We start from the raw sequence: 23,940 nt of genomic DNA, 5'->3' as shown, positions 1-23,940 counted from the left end.
TTAATCCAATTATATATGGACTAAAAATGAAAGAAACTTATAAACACCTCAAGAAGTTGTTCTTTCAGGGTAAAACAAACTAATTTCATCAACACTGATTCCTTATTGTGAAAGAATATTGCGGATATGTGATTTGTCTGATCACTGGAAATAATTTCATGTCAGGATTTGTTTAGTTTCCTTACAAACATTATAGTTCATTTTTTAGAGATTTTTCACTAACAACAGTTGCCTGTTATGTCTCCAGAAACTGTGCTCATTACAGGTTCTAACTGCTGCTATTTTTATATAGCACATTTAAAACAACCAGGTTGAGCCAAAGTACTGTTCTATGAAACAACATATTACAATAAAATGTGCAGATAATTAAAATCAGTAAAAGTAACGAATAAATGCAAAATAGTAAAGCAAAACTATATAAATAATAAAAACACCAAAGTGCAAAAGTCATGCTGATTTGAAAGTTAAGGAATATAAATAAGATTTCAACCAAGATTCAAAAACAGGTTTTTAAACGTAAATGTGATTTCTGCTCTGAATATTCTATGATGCAACTTGACCAACTCTTTCAGTGATCTCCAATCATGAACTTTCAAACTTCTTTTGGACACATTTGTTCTGTGAAAGTCTTCAGACCCCCTTCACTTTTTTCAATTTTGTAATGCTGCAGCCTGATACTACAGTTCTTTATGATCATTTTTTATCAGTCCTACTCAGAGCCACATAACGACAAAACAGCGTTTTAGAAAAGTTTGTACATTTTTCAAAAGAAATAACTGAAATATCACATTTCCATAAGTATTCAGACCCTTTGCAACAATGTGAAAATTAGCTCAGGTGCCTCCCAATTCTCTTGATCATTGCTGAGATGTTTCTACACCTTGACTGGAGCCCAACTGTGGTAAATTAATTTGATTGGACATGATTTGAATAGGCTCATGTCTGGCAATGCATATCAGGGGAAAAACAAAATCATGAGGTCAGAGGAACTGCCTGCAGAGCTCAGAGACAGGATTGTTGATAGGCACAGAGCTGGGGAAGGATACCAAAAATTTCTGCTGCGCTGAAGGTTCCCAGGAGCACAGGGGTCTCCACAGTACTCAAAATGAAGAAATTTGCCATCTTACCAAGAGGTGAGCAAGAACCGATGGTCACTCTGACTGAGCTCCAGGGATTGTGTGGAGATGGGACAAAGTTCCAGAAGGACAACCATCACTGCAGCCCTCCACCAATCTGGGCTTTATAACAGAGTGGCTAGACAGAAGCCTCTTAGTGCAAATACTTGAAAGCAAAAAGAGTTTGATTCTGATTCTCTGGTCTGGTCTGATGAAGACTGAACTGTTTGGCCTCAATTCTAAACATTATGTCTGGAGGAAACCAGAAACCTCTCATCAGCTGCCTAGTACCATCCCAACAGTGAAGCATGGTGGAGGCAGCATCATGCTGTGGGTGTGTTTTTCAGCAGCAGGGACTGGGAGACTTGTCAGGGTTGAGGGAAAGCTGAGTGGTGCAAAGTATAGAGATATCCTCAATGAAAACCTGTTCCCCAGCACTCAGGACCTTAGGATGGGCGGAAGGTTCATCTTCCAACATGAATACGACCCTACACCCACAACCAAAGCAACTCAGGAGTGGTTTAGAGACAACCCTGTGAATGTCCTAGAGTGGTCCAGCCAGAACCCTGTCCAACATCTCTGGAGAGACCTGAAAATGGCTGTCCACCGATGGCCCCATCCAACCTGACCGAGCTTAAGAGGATTTTTAAAGATGAATTGCAGAAAATCCCCCAGTCCAGGTGTGCAAAGCTCATTGCGTCATACCCAAAAAGACTTGAGGCTGTAAATGCTGCCAAATGTAAATGATATTGCAGTTTTTGTTTTTAATAAATTTACAAACATTCATAAAATTCTGTGTTCACTTTGTCATGTGGCATTGAGTGTAGATTCATGAGGGGAAAAAAACTGAATTTTTAACAACTGCAAGGCAAGTTTATTTATATAGCACAATTCATATGCAGAGTAATTCAAAGTGCTTTACAGAAATTAAAGACTAGTTAAAAGTACATAGGCAAGAATCAAGATAAGAAACAGCAAATAGTGAAATTACAATTAAAGGAAACTGAGCCCAGATAAAACACTGTCAGTTGTTATCTGTTATATGCCACGCTAAAAAGAAAGGTTTTTAGCTTGGACTTAAACATTGCCAGAGATGAGGCTTGTCTAACATCATCGGGAAGACTATTCCAGGTTTTAGCTGCATAGAACTGAAACGCTGCTTCTCCCTGTTTAATCCTGACTCTGGGCACGAGCAGAAGGCCTGTCCCTGATGTTCTCAGAGTTCGAGATGTTCATATGGAATCAGCATGTCAGAGATGTAATGTGGTGCTGAGCCATGAAGAGACTTATACACAAGCAGGGCTGTTTTAAAGTCTATTCTCTGAGGGACAGGAAGCCAGTGCAGAGATCTGAGAACAGGAGTAATGTGGTTGTACTTCCTAGTTCTAGTCAGGACCTGAGCAGCAGCGTTCTGAATGTACTGTAGCTGCCTTACAGCTCGTTTTGAGAGCCCCGTGAACAGGCTGTTACAGTAATCTAACCTGCTAGAGATAAATGCATGGATGAGTCTTTCCAAGTCTGGTTTAGACATGATCCCTTTGATTCTGGCAATGTTTTTGAGATGGTAAAATGCAGATGATGTTATCGATTTAATGTGGCTGTTAAAATTCAAGTCTGAGTCCATGATTACCCCTAGATTTCTAACTTGATTTTTAAATTTTAGAGAAAGAGACTCGAGGTGACTGCTGACACTTTCTCTTTGTTTCTGAGGCCCAAAGATGATTATTTCAGTCTCGTCACTGTTTATTTGGAGAAAGTTGTTTTGCATCCACACAGTCACACGATGAATCGACTGGTCCATACTCACCAGCTGTAAGTGAAATGTAAATCTGAGTGTCATCTGCATAGTTATGGTAGGACACATTATTGCTTATTGCGTATTAACTGGCCTAAAGGAAACATGTAAAGAAAAACATGTAAAAACATGTAAAAACATTAAACCAAGATTTTAAGAAGAAATAAAATTATTGTAGTATCAGGCTGCACCATAAAAAAATGAACAAAGGCGAAGGGGGTCTGAATATTTTCTGAATGCACTGTAAATCCAAATGGTGACATTTATTTGGCCAGGCAGTGTATGCACTACATTGCTAAATAGTGATGAAAAATATGGATTGCAGTATGGCACAAAAGAGTCCATTCAGTGCTCCACTCATATGATTAAGATTTGTTTGTAAGAGAATTCAATATAAATGTGTTATATCCAGTGCATTTAGAGTGATAATTGTAAGCATGTAGCAAACTTATCACCACCCACTGGTCCAAACAAGAACCAAACTGTGAATTATCATTCTTTAATTGATGATCTATGAAGTATGATCTAATTACAGAAAGTCATAGTGATCTGACCATTTGTGAATGGTAAGAAACAGAAATTCATCATACATCTCAAAGTAATTCAAGCAGTAAATCATGAGTCAAAGTCAATTAGGTGTATGATTTGAACATGATTGTAAAGTGTTACAGACAAACCTCTGTCATCAGATGATTCTGGCTGGACAGAACAACCTTTTGAAATGTTTAGAAATTTCTTTCATTTTCAGTCCATATATCAGTGGATTAAACAAAGGATGGTACACAATTGTTTGTAATGTCATTATTAAACGTGCAGTTTTTGGAAAACTGGATTCCACTCTAACTATAATTGTGTCATACACACTCAAACAGGAGAAACTGATTAAAACCATCAGGTGAGGTAAACAGGTCTCTGCAGCTTTTCTCCTGACTTCTCTACCACTTTGATAGGTGATAATAAGAATCTTTGTTTATGTGAAAATTATGAAGAGCAAAGGGAGAATTACCAGGTATATCAAACCAACTGCTCCATATAAAGTACTTACACTTGATCTTACACAATGAAGCTCATAAATTACATTGTTACATGATATTCCTGTGAAAGAAAAGTTACACAGTTTAGTTTTAGCATTCAGTATTGTTAGGCCTGCAAAATGACATGCAGATGAAAACCAAGCTAAAAACAGGAAAATACTCACATTGGTTTTTGTCATGATAGTGTGATACTGCAGAGGTTTACATATAGACACATACCTGTCATAGGACATGGCTGCCAACAGTAAAAACTCTGAACCACCTAGATAGTAAATAAAAAAACCCTGAAAGAGACAGGCTGAATATGATATGATCTGTTTTTCAGATAAGACATCAAACAGAATATTTGGGTAAAGAGCAGTGCTGAAAAGAACAGAGTTCATTAACAAAGCTGCAATGAAAATGTACATAGGCTCATGGAGGTTTTTGTGAATCACTATCAGACACACAATAGTAGAATTACTGCAGATTATTAGAATATATGCTGTAAACATCATCACAAAATAAACAAATCTGTATTGGTTCAGTTCAACATACCCATCAAGAGTTAAATATGTGAGATTTAACTCATAATCCATTAGTGTTATCTGAAATATTCAGTACGAAAACAGATTATATAAACAGTGATAATCAACAAAGCAATAAAGAAGTCTCATTATTACTACACCAACACTGTCAGATAGCTGACATTGAACTGTAATTGATGTAGGCTCAGCTAAAGAAAATGAACTGTTTGTTGGTTGTGGACAGTTTTTATTAGATTGCTTCACCCTCCATGGATCTCATTAAACTTTTTACTAAAATAGAAACTGACCTGTGAAGAACTTTATCAACCTCCAGAGACTTGAAGCTTCAACATCATTTAATCATTTTAACTGAATATTTCAGTTGTAATAGGCCATATCAAGAATTGTAAGTAGTCTTTCTGTTTTCTCTCTATTTGTTTCAGCCATCACACTCCTGAATCAGTAGTTTCCATCTACCAGTATTCCCATTACCTTTACACATTATAATTTCTACATATTGTTTTAATTGGATATTTTTTCCATATTTATATTTTCTTCCTATCCTATGCTTGCTTCAAATTGTTTCCTGCCTTTTCACAAACATGTTAATGCTCACAATGATTATGTTGTTACTGTGTATATGACAAATAAATCTTTTTTTGATCTTCGAAAATCACACATGCTCCATGTCAACACGGTGAATCAGTGGTGTCACACTGTCTGCTCCCAGCAGCAGGCTGTGGGTTTGAACCCTTGTGGACCCGGGGCCTTTCTGTGTGTCTGTGGGTTTTCTCCTCCCACAGGCCAATCACATGCAGGTCAGGTTTAGGGTCTGAACCCAGGTGGACCCGGGGCCTTTCTGTGTGGAGTCTGCATGTTGTCCCTGTGTCTGTGTGGGTTTTCTCCTCCCACAGTCCAAACACATGCAGGTCAGGATTAGGGTCTGAACCCAGGTGGACCCGGGGCCTTTCTGTGTGGAGTCTGCATGTTGTCCCTGTGTCTGTGTGGGTTTTCTCCTCCCACAGTCCAAACACATGCAGGTCAGGTTTAGGGTCTGAACCCAGGTGGACCCGGGGCCTTTCTGTGTGGAGTCTGCATGTTGTCCCTGTGTCTGTGTGGGTTTTCTCCACCCACAGTCCAAACACATGCAGGTCAGGATTAGGGTCTGAACCCAGGTGGACCCGGGGCCTTTCTGTGTGGAGTCTGCATGTTGTCCCTGCGTCTGTGTGGGTTTTCTCCTCCCACAGTCCAAACACATGCAGGTCAGGATTAGGGTCTGAACCCAGGTGGACCCAGGGCCTTTCTGTGTGGAGTCTGCATGTTGTCCCTGCGTCTGTGTGGGTTTTCTCCTCCCACAGTCCAAACACATGCAGGTCAGGTTTAGGGTCTGAACCCAGGTGGACCCGGGGCCTTTCTGTGTGGAGTCTGCATGTTGTCCCTGTGTCTGTGTGGGTTTTCTCCACCCACAGTCCAAACACATGCAGGTCAGGATTAGGGTCTTAACCCAGGTGGACCCGGGGCCTTTCTGTGTGGAGTCTGCATGTTGTCCCTGTGTCTGTGTGGGTTTTCTCCACCCACAGTCCAAACACATGCAGGTCAGGATTAGGGTCTGAACCCAGGTGGACCCGGGGCCTTTCTGTGTGGAGTCTGCATGTTGTCCCTGTGTCTGTGTGGGTTTTCTCCTCCCACAGTCCAAACACATGCAGGTCAGGATTAGGGTCTTAACCCAGGTGGACCCGGGGCCTTTCTGTGTGGAGTCTGCATGTTGTCCCTGTGTCTGTGTGGGTTTTCTCCTCCCACAGTCCAAACACATGCAGGTCAGGATTAGGGTCTTAACCCAGGTGGACCCGGGGCCTTTCTGTGTGGAGTCTGCATGTTGTCCCTGTGTCTGTGTGGGTTTTCTCCTCCCACAGTCCAAACACATGCAGGTCAGGATTAGGGTCTGAACCCAGGTGGACCCGGGGCCTTTCTGTGTGGAGTCTGCATGTTGTCCCTGTGTCTGTGTGGGTTTTCTCCTCCCACAGTCCAAACACATGCAGGTCAGGTTTAGGGTCTGAACCCAGGTGGACCCGGGGCCTTTCTGTGTGGAGTCTGCATGTTGTCCCTGTGTCTGTGTGGGTTTTCTCCACCCACAGTCCAAACACATGCAGGTCAGGATTAGGGTCTGAACCCAGGTGGACCCGGGGCCTTTCTGTGTGGAGTCTGCATGTTGTCCCTGCGTCTGTGTGGGTTTTCTCCTCCCACAGTCCAAACACATGCAGGTCAGGATTAGGGTCTGAACCCAGGTGGACCCAGGGCCTTTCTGTGTGGAGTCTGCATGTTGTCCCTGCGTCTGTGTGGGTTTTCTCCTCCCACAGTCCAAACACATGCAGGTCAGGATTAGGGTCTGAACCCAGGTTGACCCGGGGCCTTTCTGTGTGGAGTCTGCATGTTGTCCCTGTGTCTGTGTGGGTTTTCTCCTCCCACAGTCCAAACACATGCAGGTCAGGTTTAGGGTCTGAACCCAGGTGGACCCGGGGCCTTTCTGTGTGGAGTCTGCATGTTGTCCCTGTGTCTGTGTGGGTTTTCTCCACCCACAGTCCAAACACATGCAGGTCAGGATTAGGGTCTTAACCCAGGTGGACCCGGGGCCTTTCTGTGTGGAGTCTGCATGTTGTCCCTGTGTCTGTGTGGGTTTTCTCCACCCACAGTCCAAACACATGCAGGTCAGGATTAGGGTCTGAACCCAGGTGGACCCGGGGCCTTTCTGTGTGGAGTCTGCATGTTGTCTTTGTGTCTGTGTGGGTTTTCTCCACCCACAGTCCAAACACATGCAGCTCAGGTGGTTGGTGACTCTAAATTGCCCGTAGGTCTGAATGTGAGTTGGTGTCTGTCTGTGTGTGTCAGCCCTGTGATTGGCTGCTGATCTGTCCGTTTCTTAATTAATTAACTTAATGAATTTCTCTGGTGTTTATAGACACTGATTTTTTCTCCAAAGATGTTTTTTTTTCTTTTTTAAACCTGTCCTGTCAAACTGCTTTGGCATACAGTACTGAGGGTCTGGATGCCTTGTTGAGGTCGAACGAACTCCTTTTGCTGAACAGATCTTGTTTATTTTGATGGACTTTGTCCTGGACTAAATGGAGAGGAGGGTGATGGTTGTTGTACTAGTTATCAAGAAAGGGTTAATTAGAGATTACACCTGTAATCCTTAAATAATTCAGTATCCAGGATGCCTTTTAAAAAGTGAACTTAATAACTGTTATTTTTAATGATTTGGGGAAACTCATTGATAGAAGAAAAAGGGGCAAAAGGTTTTGGTAGAGTTGCATAAGAAGGTGGTATATATGAGTCCTTATTCTTGCATGGGACAGTGACAACTGCTCTTGGGTGATGTGGCATAAGGGCACATACTTACTGCTTACTCTTTTCTATAAAACCTTTATAATCAATAGTTTACTTTCCACTACTCACACCATAAGGGCAGTGACCCACCAGCCAGTGCACTTTGCAATTTCATTCAGCCACTAATAAACAACCAGAAAGACAACTGGACTTCACTAATTTGTTACTGCTTAAAAAAAGGTACCAGTACAATTTTAATACGTGTCAAAGGCCACAGCTGATATGAAAACCATCACTGATGCTCCAGCACCAACAACCAAACACTAAACCTTTGTTGCCCTGTTTGTCCAGTCACACTGGGTCATTCAGGTCACAGCTGGATGTGAAAAATAATGACTTGCTCTGCTGTCAGCATGTGCAGCCCTGATAAAGAAAAATCTGCTGCTCTTTATAAAAAATGGTTTAATTCACTTATTGCATCATTAATTGCATCTGGCTGGACAGAACAACCTTTTGAGATGTTTAGAAATTTCTTTCATTTTCAGTCCATATATCAGTGGATTAAACAAAGGATGGTACAAAATTGTTTGTAATGTCATTATTAAATATGCAGGCTTTGGAAAATTTGATTCCACTCTAACTATAATCGTGTCATACACACTCAAACAGGAAAAGTTGATTAGAACAATCAGGTGAGGTAAACAGGTCTCTGCAGCTTTTCTCCTGACTTCTCTACCACTTTGATAGGTGATAATAAGAATCTTTGTGTATGAGAAAATTATGAAGAGCAAAGGGAGAATTACCAGGTATATTAAACCAACTGCTCCATATAAAGTAATTACACTTGATTTTACACAATGAAGCTCATAAATTACATTGTTACATGATATTCCTTTGAAAGAAAAGTTACACAGTTTAGTTTTAGCATTCAGTATTGTTAGGCCTGCAAAATGACATGCAGATGAAAACCAAGCTAAAAACAGGAAAATACTCACATTGGTTTTTGTCATGATAGTGTGATACTGCAGAGGTTTACATATAGACACATACCTGTCATAGGACATGGCTGCCAACAGTAAAAACTCTGAACCACCTAAAGAATAAATGATAAAATATTGAAAGAGACAGGCCTGATATGATATGATCTGTTTTTCAGATAAAACATCAAACAGAATCTTTGGGTAAAGAACAGTGCTGAAAAGAACAGAGTTCAGTAACAAAGCTGCAATGAAAATGTACATAGGCTCATGGAGGTTTTTGTGAATCACTATCAGACACACAATAGTAGAATTACTGCAGATTATTAGAATATATGCTGTAAACATGATCACAAAATAAACAAATCTGTATTTGTCCAGTTCAACATACCCATCAAGAGTTAAATATGTGAGATTTAACTCATAATCCATTAGTGTTATCTGAAATATTCAGTAAGAAAACAGATTATATAAACAGTGATAATCAACAAAGCAATAAAGAAGTCTCATTATTACTACACCAACACTGTTAGATAGCTGACATTGGAATGTAATTGATATGCTCAGCTAAAGAAAATGAACTGTTTGTTGGTTGTGGACAGTTTTTATTAGATTGCTTCACCCTCCATGGATCTCATTAAACTTTTTAGAAATAGAAACTGACCTGTAAAGAACTTTATCAACCTCCAGAGACCTGAAGCTACAACATCATTTGATCTTTATGACTTTATGTTTCAGCTAATGCAACCACAGGGGGGCACAGTCCAGTGTCTTCATGTGCTGGTCCCAAGTCCGGGAAAATGCAGAGGGTTGTGTCAGGAAGGGCATCCGACGTAAAATTTAAGCCAAGTCAAACATGGGAATCACAAATACGACTTCCATACCGGATCGGTTGCGACCCGGTCGGGGCAGACTTCAACTGACATGTTGGTGAGGGAAACAGAGGTGACGAGGAAGTGATGGGTAAGTTTGGTATGAAGGACAGGAATGTAGAAGGACAGATGGTGGTAGACTTTGCAAAAAGGATGGAAATGGTTGTAGTGAACAGGAGGTCAGGAGGTTCTTCCAGATGACTGGACAGCTACAGCTAAAGTGATCAGGGAGACAGGTAGGAGGGTACTTGGTGTATCTGGAAAGAGGACAGCAGATAAGGAGACTTGGTGGTGGAATGAGGAAGTTCAGGAGTGTGTTAAGAGGAAAAGAGAGAAGAGGAAGGGCAGGAGTGTAGGACTTAGAGTAGGGACTTTGAATGTAGGGACTTTGTCAGGGAAAACTAGAGAGTTGGCTGATATGATGAAGAGAAGAAAGGTGGATATCTTGTGTGTTCAGGAGACCAGGTGGAAAGGTAGCAAGGCCTATAGATTAGGAGCAGGGTTCAAGCTGTTCTATCATCGTGTGGATGGAAAGAGGAATGGAGTAGGAGTTATCCTGAAAGAGGATTTTGCTAGGAATGTTCTGGAGGTTTAGAGAGTGTCAGATAGGGTGATGAGTCTGAAGCTGGAAGTTGAAGGTGTGATGTTGAATGTTGTCAGTGGTTATGCCCCACAGGTAGGATGTGAGTTAGAAGAGAAGGAGAAATTCTGGAGGGAGATGGATGAGGTGATCCAGGGTATCCCTAGTGGTGGGAGAGTGGTGATTGGGACAGACTTCAACGGACATGTTGGTGAGGGAAACAGAGGTGACGAGGAAGTGATGGGTAAGTTTGGTATGAAGGACAGGAATGCAGAAGGACAGATGGTGGTAGACTTTGTAAAAAGGATGGAAATGGCTGTAGTCAACACATTTTTTCAGAAAAGGGAGGAGCATAGGGCGACATATAAGAGTGGAGGCAGGAGCACACAAGTTAATTACATCTTGTGCAGACGTTCCAACCTGAAAGAGAACAGTGACTGCAAAGTAGTGGCTGGGGAGAGTGTAGCCAGACAGCACAGGATGGTGGTGTGTAGGATGACTCTGGTGGTGAGGAAGATGAAGAGGACAAGGGCAGAGCAGAGGACCAAGTGCTGGAAGTTGAAAAAGGAAGAGTGTTGTGTGGCTTTCAGGGAGGAGCTGAAACAGGCTCTGGGAGGTCAGGAGGTTCTTCCAGATGACTGGACAGCTACAGCTAAAGTGATCAGGGAGACAGGTAGGAGGGTACTTGGTGTGTCATCTGGAAAGAGGAAAGCAGATAAGGAGACTTGGTGGTGGAATGAGGAAGTTCAGGAGTGTGTTAAGGGAAAAGGTTAGCTAAGAAGAAGTGGGACACTGAGAGGACAGAAGGGACTGGTAAGCATCAGAGCCACCATCCAAGATGAAACAGCAACGATCCATGAATACATCAGAAAGATGGCCCCAAGCGATGGAATACTTAGTTAATATCTCAGGCAACAGAAGCCTAATGTAGAGGAAGAGGAGCAAGAACCATCATGGCAGGACAAACCCCTGCACAGTATGTACCACCAACAGATACAAGAAGTGGCTGATATTGAAAAGTCCTACCAGTGGCTGGAAAAAGCTAGACTGAAAGACAACACAGAGGCACTAATCGTAGCAGCACAAAAACAGGCCCTGAGCACAAGATCGATAGAGGCTGGGGTCTACCACACCAGGCAGGACCCCAGGTGCAGGGTGTGCAAAGATGCCCCTGAGGCAATCCAGCACATAACAGCAGGTTGTAAGATGCTAGCAGGCAGAGCGTACATGGAACGCCATAACCAAGTGGCCACATCTGACATGAAAACCATCAGACATGCTCCAGCACCGACCACCACACACACTAAAACTTTCTTCTCCTGTTTGTCCAGGCACACAGGGTCATTCAGGTCCCAGCTGGACGTGAAAAATAATGAATTTCTCTGGTGTCAGCATGTGCAGCAGTGACAGACACAGCTGGGAACAGTAAATATGATTTTTACTCAAACCATCATGGTTTTGAGCACATACTAATCTCTAGTACAATAAGATTAAAAAAAAAAGATTTTTTGCAGGCTTGTATATTTAAGTGTAATTAATGTTTATCACATTTTGTACTAATATACATTTGTATTCCTGAAATAATATATGCAAACATCTGATGTGACATCTTCAAATTCTAATCAATATGAACATAATCAATACACACAAATCCAATGATATGATCCTATTCAAAGGCAAGGCAAATTTATTTGTATAGCACCATTCATATACTACATAATTCAAAGTGCTTTACAAGGCATATAATTACATTAAAAGCATGGAAAAGAGCATCTAAAAACAAAGACATTTAACATAAAATGCATTTAAATCAAATAAAATAAATTAAAATAAGATGTAAAAGCACATTAAGAAAACAAGAATGAACAATAATTTGAAGGCAGCAGTAAACAACAGTGTTTTCAGTCCTGATTTGAATGAGCTGACAGTTTGAGCAGACCTCAGGTGTTCAGGAAGTTTGTTCCACAACAGAGTAAACAGTACACAGAAGAGTAAACAGTTTGTTTACATTTGTCATTGATTTTATATGAAAATATTTTACGTAATCACATGTTTGAATGATTATCATGATGTTCTATCAGATGATTCTGGCTGGACAGAACAACCTTTTGAGATGTTTATAAATTTCTTTCATTTTCAGCCCATATATCAGTGGATTAAACAAAGGATGGTACAAAACTATTTGTAAAGTCACTGTCAAACGTGCAGATTTTGGAAAACTGGATTCCACTTGAGCTATAATAATATCATATATACACAAACAGGAGTAACTGATTAAAACCAACAGGTGAGGTAAACAGCTCTCTGCGGCTTTTCTCCTGACTTCTCTACCACTTTGATAGGTGATAATAAGAATCTTTGTGTACGTGAAAACTATGAAGAGAAAAGGGAGAATAGAAAAGATCTACTAAAGCAACTACACCATATACAGATATTACTTTTGATTTTACACATTGAAACCCATTAATTTTCATTGTTTTCAAAATATTCCTTTTAAAGTAAAGTTACACAGTTACCCAGTATTTCTGGGACTGCAATATGGCAAACAGGCAAAATCCAAGCTAAATCCAAGAAAATACAGATGTTTGTTGTTGTCATGATAGTGTGATTCTGCAGAGGTTTACATATAGATACATACCTGTCATAGGACATGGCTGCCAACAGTAAAAACTCTGAACCAAGTAAAGAATAATTTGTAAAAAGACAGGCTGAATATGATATGGTCTGTTTTCACATAAGAAGTGGATACATTTTGGGTAGCTTTAAGTGATAAGCTTTGGATAAACAGTATTGCTGTAAAGAACTGAGTTAAGTAACAAAGCTGCAATGAAAATGTACATAGGCTCATGGAGGTTTTTGTGAACCCAGATAAGACACACAACAGAAGAATTACTGCAGAGTAACACATGTTTTCATCTGCAACCAGGCAGAAATCATCCTGCCTAGGTACAATGTAATGTTCAATGTAATATCAATATATTATTACAAGGTTGTCCAGTTTCCTGATCTTGTTTGAAACTCATCATACTGATATAATCAATACATCACAAAAACTTTAATCCATTTGTAACCTCAGCCTGACAACATGCAATCCAGTAAATACAGTCTGATATCTGTGCAGGTAGTACATATTGGAAGTTGAACCAAACATTACTGGTAGAAATGGGAGAAAACTCAGGTGGTCCTCCAGTGAAAAAAAAAAACAAAATAAACTTAAAACAAATTTAAAAACAGCTGGATGCAACAATTTATTTTCAGTGGAGGCACAGCACCACCCCCATTCATAGGTCTCCCAGATTTTGGTATCCAAATATTGACAGGTAGGACTTACACAGGTTTGGTGTTACATAAACTGTTTTCTGCTGATCCCCTCTAAGACAACAGAAATAGATTTTCAAAGGTCTAGGTCCCCTCCTCATCCAGTCAATATCAGTGGCATGGACACTGAAGTGGTGCCAGCCTACAAATATCTAGGCATGTAGCTGGACAATAAGTTGGATTAGTCACTTAACACAGATGTTCTATATCAAAAAAGGCAGACCACTTTTCCTCCCAAGGTCTTTAGTCGATGGCAGAAGAATGCCATCCATCCATCCATCTATCTATCTTCTTCTGCTTATCTGGGGCCGGGTCGTGGGGGAAGCAGCCTAAGCAGGGATGCCCACACTTCCTTTTCCCTGGACATTTCCTCCACTCTAACCTCCGGCGGACACCAAGGTGTTTCCAGGCCAGTCAAGTGACATAGTCCCTCCAGCATTTCCTCATGAGTCCCCAGGGTCTCCTCCTGGTGGTACATGCCTAGAACACCTCCCTAGGGACACACCCAGGAGGCATCTGGTACAGATGCCCGAGCCACCTCAGCTGGCTCCTCACAATGTGGAGGAGCCTGGTTCTACTCCAAGGTCCTCCTGGTTGACCAAGCTCCTCATCCTATTTCTAAGGGAGTGCCCAGCCACCCTGCGAAGGAAACTCATTTCAGTCGCTTGTACCCGAGATCTTGTCCATTCTTTCATGACCCAAAGCTCATGACCATAGATGAGAGTGGGAAAGTAGATTGACCGGTAAATTTCTAGCCAGGTACTTATGTGCACACCCCAAGAAATGGCATAAAACGTCAAGCTTCATAATAGAATTTACTCACTTATTCTGTATGTTCAGATGATGACATGCCACGCAGGTGAAGAAACATTTTGGATAGTTCTAGACAGCAATGAAGAGTTTACTTTGTCCTCAGAGGAAAAATGCGACGCATATGATGAACATTTGAATCTGCATTGTATTGCACTAATTACCTCTAAGCCACATTCCAGCCTGAAAGGCTCATTATGTGGGTCTTTGTCTTCTTGGGTAAATCACATGATTATTCATGGTCAGACACACCTTCCTGCATATGCCCTTTCGAAACAAAAAGTGTTTTAGAAAATTTGAATCAGTGTATTGTTTTCTGTGAGTGAACAAGATGACTTTCACATCATGTTGACAGAGGGTTCGGCCAAACATTCCCAACAGACCCTCACAATACGTTTAGGTCTGCTAAGTCTGTCCCACTTCCTCCTCCGCCAGCGGATCCAAAGGTCAGAAGGTCAGATGACAGCTGAGTAATAGCAGGTGTATTTTTTTTACTTTGCCATTTTCTATACAAATGAACAGAATAATATGTATCAATAGTGTAAGTACCTTATAACAAAACAAAATAGCTGCTCACAAGACCCATTAAGAAGGTGATGTCAACAAGAGGAACAACAACCTTGGATTCAGGTCTCCAGAGTTTGATGAAGTTGTTTACATGTTAGTCGGTCTGGGTGGAAAGTTTAATGAGATCCATGGAGGATGAATCAGGCTGATAAAAATATTTCACAGGGTCCAACCGTTCTCTCTCTGAGGTTTGGACATGAGCACTCAGTGAGTTTGAAGATCAGGTAACTGTGAATCAATATACGAAACTAATACAGCAAAGGTGTTACTACAATTTTCAAAGCAAAATCCTCTTCTATTTTATTTACATATTCCTGTTCGATATTGTCTGTCTGCCATAACAATCAATAGTTTATATTTAAATTAATGGAGGAAGAAGTAAATATAACATATCTAATTTTTGGTGGGCATGTGGAGGTTCACAAATACAGATATCTTTATTTTATGGTTCTTTTTACAGTTTATATTCTAATACTCTGCAGTAATTCTACTATTGTGTACCTGATCTGGAAACACAGAGACCTCCATGAGCCTATGTACATTTTCATTGCAGCTTTGTTACTGAACTCTGTTCTTTACAGCACTAATATCTACCCAAAGCTACTGATTGACTTCTTATCTGAACAACAGATCATATCTTATCAGGCCTGTCTGGTTCAGTTTTATATGTTTTACGCTTTGGGAGGTTCAGAGTTTTTACTGTTGGCAGCCATGTCCTATGACAGGTATGTGTCTATATGTAAACCTCTGCAGTATCCAACTATCATGACAAAAAGAAGAGTCAGTATCTTTCTGGCTTTATCTTGGCTTGTGCCTGCATGTGAGGTTGTGGGAACAGCAACACTGAGCGCTAATCAAAAACTCTGTGGTTTTACTCTGAAAGTCATTTTTTGCAATAACTCAATTTACAAACTTCACTGTGTGCCTTCAAGAGCTTTATCCATACTTGGTTTGTTCATTTTGCTAAATGTTGCATATGTTCCTATGGTTTTCATACTTTTTACATATGCAAAGATATTTGTAATCGCCTATCGAAGTAGCAAAGAAGTCAGGACAAAAGCTACAGAGACCTGTTTACCTCACCTGCTGGTTTTGATCAACTTTTCCTTGCTGTGCACATATGATGTCATATTAATGCGACTGGAATCAGATATTCCAAAAATTGCACAATTAGTAATGACTTTACAACTGATCTTGTATCATCCTCTATTTAATCCAATTATCTATGGACTAAAAATGAAAGAAATCTCTAAACACCTCAAGCGGTTGCTACATCTAGACAAAAAGAATTAAGGTATTCAGTATTGATTAGTTCTTCAGTCATAACAATCCAGAGGTGATAATTCTCTGATGTGTGGAAAGAATTTCATGTCAGGGTTTGTTCTGATGACTAACACTCAGTAAAGACCATTGTCAGCTCCAACAATGTGGTGACTGTTTTCTGTAGTTTCTCTAAAACCAGTCATTTCTGTCCTGTGGGCTACAAGTTTCAGTCTGGATCTTAGATTTTTCTTGTACAAATCAATATGTGTGTAATAACACCTACATGCTATTTCAGGTTCATTGTGTTTTTCAGAAGTTTTTCATTGATGGTTTGTAACAGGATTTTTAAGTCAGTTTGCACACTAACAGAACAAATCAGTGGATGATGCTATTTGCATGTGCCTATGTTCTATACATGAACATTTGGAGACATATCCTAGTGTTATTTACAACCCACAGCTCTGTGTGAATCCAAGTTGTAGGACAAACTCCTTCATCTCGAAGTTCATTGCTCCCTGTGTAAGTGGATTTTAGCTGTTCTACATTGGAGGAAGCAGACAGTTAGGACAGGTCACGTAGTTTCTCCCACTTTCAGTCTGTACAAATGTTTAATTTTACAGATGACACCAGACTAGTGGGTGTAGTGACGAGTAATGATGAATCCTCTTGGTGAAGTTTTCTCTGTAGCAGACAAGTGCATCTACAGCAATATGAAGTTCAGTGTTGATAAAAGCAGAGGGGTTGTTGTTGACTTATATAAGAGTAAATTCTGTCCACTGGTCAATAATGACCAGGAAAACAACAGGTGGATAAACACAAATTTCTGGGCAACACAATTTCCTCTTCATTAAAATGGAAAGATAATGGCTGTGCTTAAAAAAAGCCCAACAGAGTTTTTTTTCTGCAGCAACAGAGAACATTTGTTTCTCTGAAGGATGTGTGGGGGTTTTACACCATGTCAAAGGGTCACTTTGACCATGCATGGTGTGTGGATTTTATTGGTGTAGTGTTTTAGGGGGTTGTAAATAACTGCCAACAATTTGTTTAGTGCTGGTAGAGGCCTGAAGCCAGAGGACACCTGAACAAACATGTAGGGTCTTCTCCAATATGAGTCCATCCCTTTTGACAAAGATATATAAACCTGATTCTGTAACACAAAGTCAGAGAATTCTGCAAAGACTTCTCTCCAGGCACCCGTGATTACACCTGAGATGATTCATCACATTTGTGGTTGTTTCTGAGAATTAGCAATTCTCAAACTTAAAGAAATTTCCACGACAGATGTTACTGTATAAAGGTTGTATCGAGGGCATTTTTAACTTTTGCCATTACAATGTGGTTTGGAAACCCCAAGTTGGAACAATTTTAGGATGCACTTTACTACCTCCACTCCAGTGTCTGGCTTTGTCCATTCTGGGCTACTGTGGAAACATAGGAGCACTGCACACAGACCCACATTCCATAGACTCAGGACCTGTCCATGCTCTTCCCACTCTCTCCTGACTTATTGTTTATGCTCAGGTCAGGAGCAGGGAGAAATTTCATGAATAAACCCTTTACCTATGCATTACTCACGCTTCGATCACGTTCCCGCTACACCCAAAATTTTTAACTTATGATACATTTACATTTAAACCCCAAGTCAGCACCATTACCGTCCTATTTACGCTGTAGATACGCTGCTGACGACCAACTCACGGGCCAACCCACTGTACTTACACCTACCCCAACTAAGATACGCTCTTTTCTCATGAAAGTGTAGGTGATGTACACAGAAGTACATGCACGGGTTCTCTCTTTGTCAACAGGGCCTGAGTAGAATGGGAATTAAATGGCGGCGGTGCCGCCAGCGTTAATGAAGGTATAATTAGCGGTGGTCCCACACTCCCAAATTGATACTGTCCTGTTCACAGTGTTGCCGATCAGTTACACTTAACTTCCATCCCATTCCCGTTTAACTTCTGCGCTTCTCGACCCATTCCTGCTCTACTGCCGCTCTCTAGTGGTCGGGGGAGAGGTTTTTGAGCAGGTTCAAAACAGCTCCCGCCTATCCCGCTTTTGCCAATTGAGGCTGCTCTGTTACTGTTTTTATCCTGACCACAACCACTTTCCATCCTCTTGGGAACGTCCAAAATTTCGAGGTCGGGAGTAGAGTAGGGTTTTGTGGAACATGGGTCTTAGATTAAGAAAATGTAACGGTTGGTATTTTCTGGTGCTTACACACTAATGTACACACTAAAATCTCTCTAAATAAAACAAATCGAACCTTTAACTAAGTGGCATAATTTATTGTAGGTTTATTTTGTTTTTATTTTTCTCACTAATATAAAGATGTTTTGAAACAAACAAGCATTTTAACCTTGTCAAATGGACACCTCTGAAATGAAATAGTCCACCACACACAAAAACCAGTGTGTCCAGGCACAGAATCATTCAAGTCACAGCTGGAATTGAGAAAAAAAGGATTTCTCTGGCGTCAGCATGTGCAGCAGTGAATATGATTTTTGCTCAAAGAGTGGTTAAAGTATACATGCTGAAAAACTACAAATAGAAGATTAAAATGAAAATTCAAAGGTGTATACTATATTAGTGCTAAGAATAACCACATCAGCCAATATATCACATTTATATTACTGAACTTTCTTATGTAAACATTGACATTAGGATAAATATTTTTTTTCCCTACACTACAATCTACTGTATAAAATAATCTAAATTTTATTTGTTGTTTTAATTTGTTTCATTCATGCCATTAAAGAATAATAGTGGAAAATTCCTGATCAGAATTACATTGTTGAACTTGAGGATAACTTCAGTGTGTTAACAAACAGTAAACTGCCTCTTTGTCATGCAAATAAAAGCATTTTTTAGATATTCTTTTTAGAATTCACATTTATCTGTGATTATTTCAGAAAAAATGACTATACATTAATAACCGTTGTTAATGCATCAGATGATTCTGGCTGGACAGAACAACCTTTTGAGATGTTTAGAAATTTCTTTCATTTTCAGTCCATATATCAGTGGATTAAACAAAGGATGGTACAAAATTATTTGTAATGTCATTATTAAACGTGCAGTTTTTGGAAAACTGGATTCCACTCGAGCTATACTCACATCATACACACTCAAACAGGAATAATTCATTAAAACCAGAAGGTGAGGTAAACAGGTCTCTGCAGCTTTTCTCCTGACTTCTCTACCACTTCGATAGGCGATAATAAATATCTTTGTGTATGTGAAAATTATGAAGAGCAAAGGGAGAATTACCATGTCTAAAAAGGCAATCAAACCATATACAGTTATCACACTTGATCTTATACACTGAAGTCCATAAATTGCATTTGTACAAAATATTCCTTTTAAAGTAAAGTCACACATTTTAGCCTGAGCACTCAGTATTGTTGTCACTGCTACCTGAAAAACAGGCACAAGCCAAGCTACAAGCAGTAAAACACTGACAACAGTTGTTGTCATGATAGTTGGATACTGCAGAGGTTTACATATAGACACATACCTGTCATAGGACATGGCTGTCAACAGTAGAAACTCTGCACCACATGAAGTGTAAAATATAAAATATTGAAAGAGACAGGCTGAATATGATATGATCTGTTTTTCAGATAAAAAGTCAATTAACAACTTTGGGTAGATATTAGTGCTGAAAAGAACAGAGTTCAGTAACAAAGCTGCAATGAAAATGTACATAGGCTCATGGAGGTTTTTGTGAATCCAGATAAAACACACAATAGTAGAATTACTGCAGATTATTAGAATATATGCTGTAAACATGATGAGAAAATATAGATATTTGTATTTGTGCACTTCCACGTGCCCACCGAGATTTATATATGTTATATTAAGTTCATTCTCCATTTATATTAACTAAAATAAATGTTTACTAATAAAACATACAGATTACAGATCCAACATAGACTAAAGGAGTGTCATTTGTTCAAACACAGCAGACCCTTCTGCAAAAACCTGACAGTGTTTGAGGCTGCTGGAAGTTTTATTAGATGGCTTCATCCTCTATGGATCTCATTAAACTTTCTTCTGAAAGAGTCTGACTTGTGAAGACTGTCATCAAACCCTGGAGGCCTGAAGTTGCAGGACTGTTTGGCCTCTTTTACTTAGACACATATTTTATCCTATATGTCACTGTGTAATATTAAAATTCTTCAATAGAAATGGGTTGATGGCCTATGTGATAAATATACATTCTGGACTATAAATTTCACCTGTATATTAGTCTCTCCAAACTTTGTTTGTTTGCATGACTAGCTAGAGAACTAAAAAAGTGTGACTTTTTTACAGTTGACCTATTAAGTCACAGACTGAACAATGGCAAATAAGTTAGCAAGCGGTTAACTGGTAGCATGTTAGCTGTGACAACATGGAAAATATGGACAACTAGCTAAATGCATTTCATATGTGCTGTGTGCCTTACTTTTTGGACAAATGAGAGGCACGCTATCCTTTGTGTGCTATAGTGTTATCTGAAGGCAGACACCACCATATGCTCCTGGGGTGCGCCACGAACATGACCTCTGCTATGCCCCACTTTGTGTGCTCTGTGGATCTGCACCTAGGCCGTTTTGTGTCAGATGAAGGTGTGTACATGCAGGACTAGCTCAAGTGACTGCTGCATTATCAGGGTGTGTTGAGCTGACTTTGAGAAATTTGATTAAACACGACTTCTGTTGGACTAACATGTTTACAAGTACAAAATAAAATGAAATCCCCCAGTGAGCGGAATAAAAGCAAAGCCATGGGATAAACTAAAGGCAACAATGGTGCTAAAATCAAGAACACCCTTAAACAATCAAATCAAATGAGTTTCTATTTTTGCTTTGAAGAAGAAGAATTTTTTATATCAAGGAGAAGACAATTCCACCTTACAGTTGAATTAGAGCCATGCATGGAGACTAAAAATCTGACTAAAGCATTCAATACACTGGTCATTAAAGGAAGTCACCTATCGATAACTACAGACTTTTCCTTATTGCTTAAGAATGTCAATCAGCAGCACAAAGTCTTTTTGTTAGTCAGAATGTAGAGTCAGAATGTGCACTCACACACCTACCATCCATTTGCTCTTGGACTTTAAGTCTTTGTCCTTTAATTATCTTCTTACAACCTGCATCCGAAGACTGCACAGAATGACTGTGGCAAAATCCAAATCACGGGAACGGGGATACACCACCAACCAGAAGTGGAGGCAGGGGCTCCAGAAAGGCTCCAGCACCGGGAGAGCTAAAGTATTGGACCCCACAGCAAGAGCCAAAGTTTTTAGAAAGACGTAAGGGCTGATGCAGGGTCCCCACAGATTCCATCTTGATACCATGGACCACATGAAGCAATCTCTGTGTCATCACTACTTGGCATGGAGAATGGGGACCTGGGAGTCTGGTATGAATCTGACAAACTGTGTCCTGTAGTTGAGGCCTCTTAGGCCTGGAATAACTAGCTCTTGCAGCTGAAGCTTCTTGTACCTTTGTTAGTGTTTCCATTAGGTTCACTTGAGGTTCTTATAAAACAAAGAAAAACTAGAAACTCATTTGACTTGATCGGACACAGCACCAGCATTCGACCATGGCAGCATAGGGACCAACTCTGCCAGGAACTGCAGCAAGGAAGATGTCGTGGAGACAAGGCTACGGAAGCAGAAATCTGTTCAAGTAAAATATGATTAGCTTGGGCTGAGGCCAGAGAGATGAGTTCATTGATGAGATTCTTCTTCTTCTAGACTTCAACCATAAGTCAACTTACTATTTCCAACAGGCTAAAATAAGCAGAATTACAATGTCAAAGAGTTATAGGAGGTGTATACAGTGATCTGTGTCTTCTTTGCTTTGCTCATAATGGTTTTGTGGTCAGATAAATAACACAAATACCAAAACTTCAAAACCACTTCAAAAGCAGTAGATCCAGTTTGGGACCTCATTTATGACAACAGGCTTTATAAAAATGTTTTTCCATAGGGGAAGTTAAATAATGTCTCAAAATGCAGGTTTGAAAATCAGTTGCTGTTGTCTGGGTCTGTTGCTGTTGTTCCAAACTAGATGGAAGCAGATGATAGTAAGAAGCTGAGTAGTAACAGGTTTATTTTTTACTTTGCCATTTTCCATAAAAAATTAACAGAATAATATGAATCAATAGAATAAGTACCTTATAACAAAACAAAATAGCTGCTCACAAGACCCATTAAGAAGGTGATGTCAACAGGAGGAACAACAACCTTGGATTCAGGCCTCCAGAGTTTGATGAAGTTGTTTACATGTTAGTCAGTCTGGGTGGAAAGTTTAATGAGATCCATGGAGGATGAATCAGGCTGATAAAAATATTTCACAGGTTCCAACAGTTCTCTCTCTGAGCTTTGGACATGAGCACTCAGTGAGTTTGAAGATCAGGCAACTGTGAATGAATATACGAAACTAATACAGAAAAGGTGTTACTACAATTTTCAAAGCAAAATCCTCTTCTATTTTATTTACATATTCCTGTTAGATATTGTCTGTCTGCCATAATAATCAATAGTTTATATTTAACTTAATGGAGGAAGAAGTAAATATAACATATCTAATTTTTGGTGGGCATGTGGAGGTTCACAAATACAGATACCTTTTTTTTATGGTTCTTTTTACAGTTTATATTCTAATAATCTGCAGTAATTCTACTATTGTGTACCTGATCTGGAAACACAGAGACCTCCATGAGCCTATGTACATTTTCATTGCAGCTTTGTTACTGAACTCTGTTCTTTACAGCACTAATATCTACCCAAAGCTACTGATCGACTTTTTATCTGAACAACAGATCATATCTTATCAGGCCTGTCTTGTTCAGTTTTATATGTTTTACGCTTTGGGAGGTTCAGAGTTTTTACTGTTGGCAGCCATGGCCTATGACAGGTATGTGTCTATATGTAAACCTCTGCAGTATCCAACTATCATGAGAAGAAGCACAGTGAGTATTTTCCTGGCTTTATCTTGGCTTTTGCCTGCATGTCAGCTTGTGGGATCGGCAACACTGAGCGCTAATCAAAAACTCTGTAACTTCACTCTGAAAGTCATTTTTTGTAATAACTCCATTTATAAACTTCACTGTGTGTCTTCAAGAGCTATATATATATATGGTTTGTTCATTTTGCTAAATGTTGCATATGTTCCTATGGTTTTCATACTTTTTACATATGCAAAGATATTTGTAATCGCCTATCGAAGTAGCAAAGAAGTCAGGACAAAAGCTACAGAGACCTGTTTACCTCACCTGCTGGTTTTGATCAACTTTTCCTTGCTGTGCACATATGATGTCATATTAATGCGACTGGAATCAGATATTCCAAAAATTGCACAATTAGTAATGACTTTACAACTGATCTTGTATCATCCTCTATTTAATCCAATTATCTATGGACTAAAAATGAAAGAAATCTCTAAACACCTCAAGCGGTTGCTACATCTAGACAAAAAGAATTAAGGTATTCAGTATTGATTAGTTCTTCAGTCATAACAATCCAGAGGTGATATTTCTCTGATGTGTGGAAAGAATTTCATGTCAGGGTTTGTTCTGATGACTAACACTCAGTAAAGACCATTGTCAGCTCCAACAATGTGGTGACTGTTTTCTGTAGTTTCTCTAAAACCAGTCATTTCTGTCCTGTGGGCTACAAGTTCCAGTCTGGATCTTAGATTTTTCTTGTACAAATCAATCTGTGTGTAATAACACCTACATGCTATTTCAGGTTTATTGTGTTTTTCAGAGGTTTTTCATTGA

The 23,940-nt window shown here is 39.8% G+C and overlaps 4 protein-coding genes across 4 annotated transcripts; 2 read left to right on the top strand and 2 right to left on the bottom strand.

Annotated features, from left to right (window-relative positions):
- Positions 1-8,256: 8,256 nt before the first annotated feature.
- Positions 8,257-9,183, bottom strand: LOC113123200 (olfactory receptor 51E1-like). The gene has a single exon (XM_026295022.1). The coding sequence runs from the start codon at positions 9,181-9,183 to the stop codon at positions 8,257-8,259; it is 927 nt and encodes a 308-aa protein (XP_026150807.1).
- Positions 9,184-15,255: 6,072 nt separating this feature from the next.
- LOC113123199 (olfactory receptor 11A1-like) lies at positions 15,256-16,191 on the top strand. Its single transcript, XM_026295021.1, has one exon. The coding sequence runs from the start codon at positions 15,265-15,267 to the stop codon at positions 16,189-16,191; it is 927 nt and encodes a 308-aa protein (XP_026150806.1). The 5' UTR covers positions 15,256-15,264.
- A 2,919-nt stretch (positions 16,192-19,110) lies between these two features.
- LOC113123681 (olfactory receptor 11A1-like) lies at positions 19,111-20,037 on the bottom strand. Its single transcript, XM_026295909.1, has one exon. It carries the CDS (start codon positions 20,035-20,037, stop codon positions 19,111-19,113), a length of 927 nt encoding a protein of 308 aa, XP_026151694.1.
- Positions 20,038-22,707: 2,670 nt separating this feature from the next.
- LOC113123198 (olfactory receptor 6N2-like) lies at positions 22,708-23,643 on the top strand. The gene has a single exon (XM_026295020.1). The coding sequence runs from the start codon at positions 22,717-22,719 to the stop codon at positions 23,641-23,643; it is 927 nt and encodes a 308-aa protein (XP_026150805.1). The 5' UTR covers positions 22,708-22,716.
- The last annotated feature ends 297 nt before the right edge of the window (positions 23,644-23,940 follow it).

The sequence above is a fragment of the Mastacembelus armatus genome, chromosome 21 (assembly GCF_900324485.2).
Source record: "Mastacembelus armatus chromosome 21, fMasArm1.2, whole genome shotgun sequence".
NCBI classification, from domain to species: Eukaryota; Metazoa; Chordata; class Actinopteri; order Synbranchiformes; family Mastacembelidae; genus Mastacembelus; species Mastacembelus armatus.
This window is presented reverse-complemented; position numbering and strand designations above follow the sequence as displayed.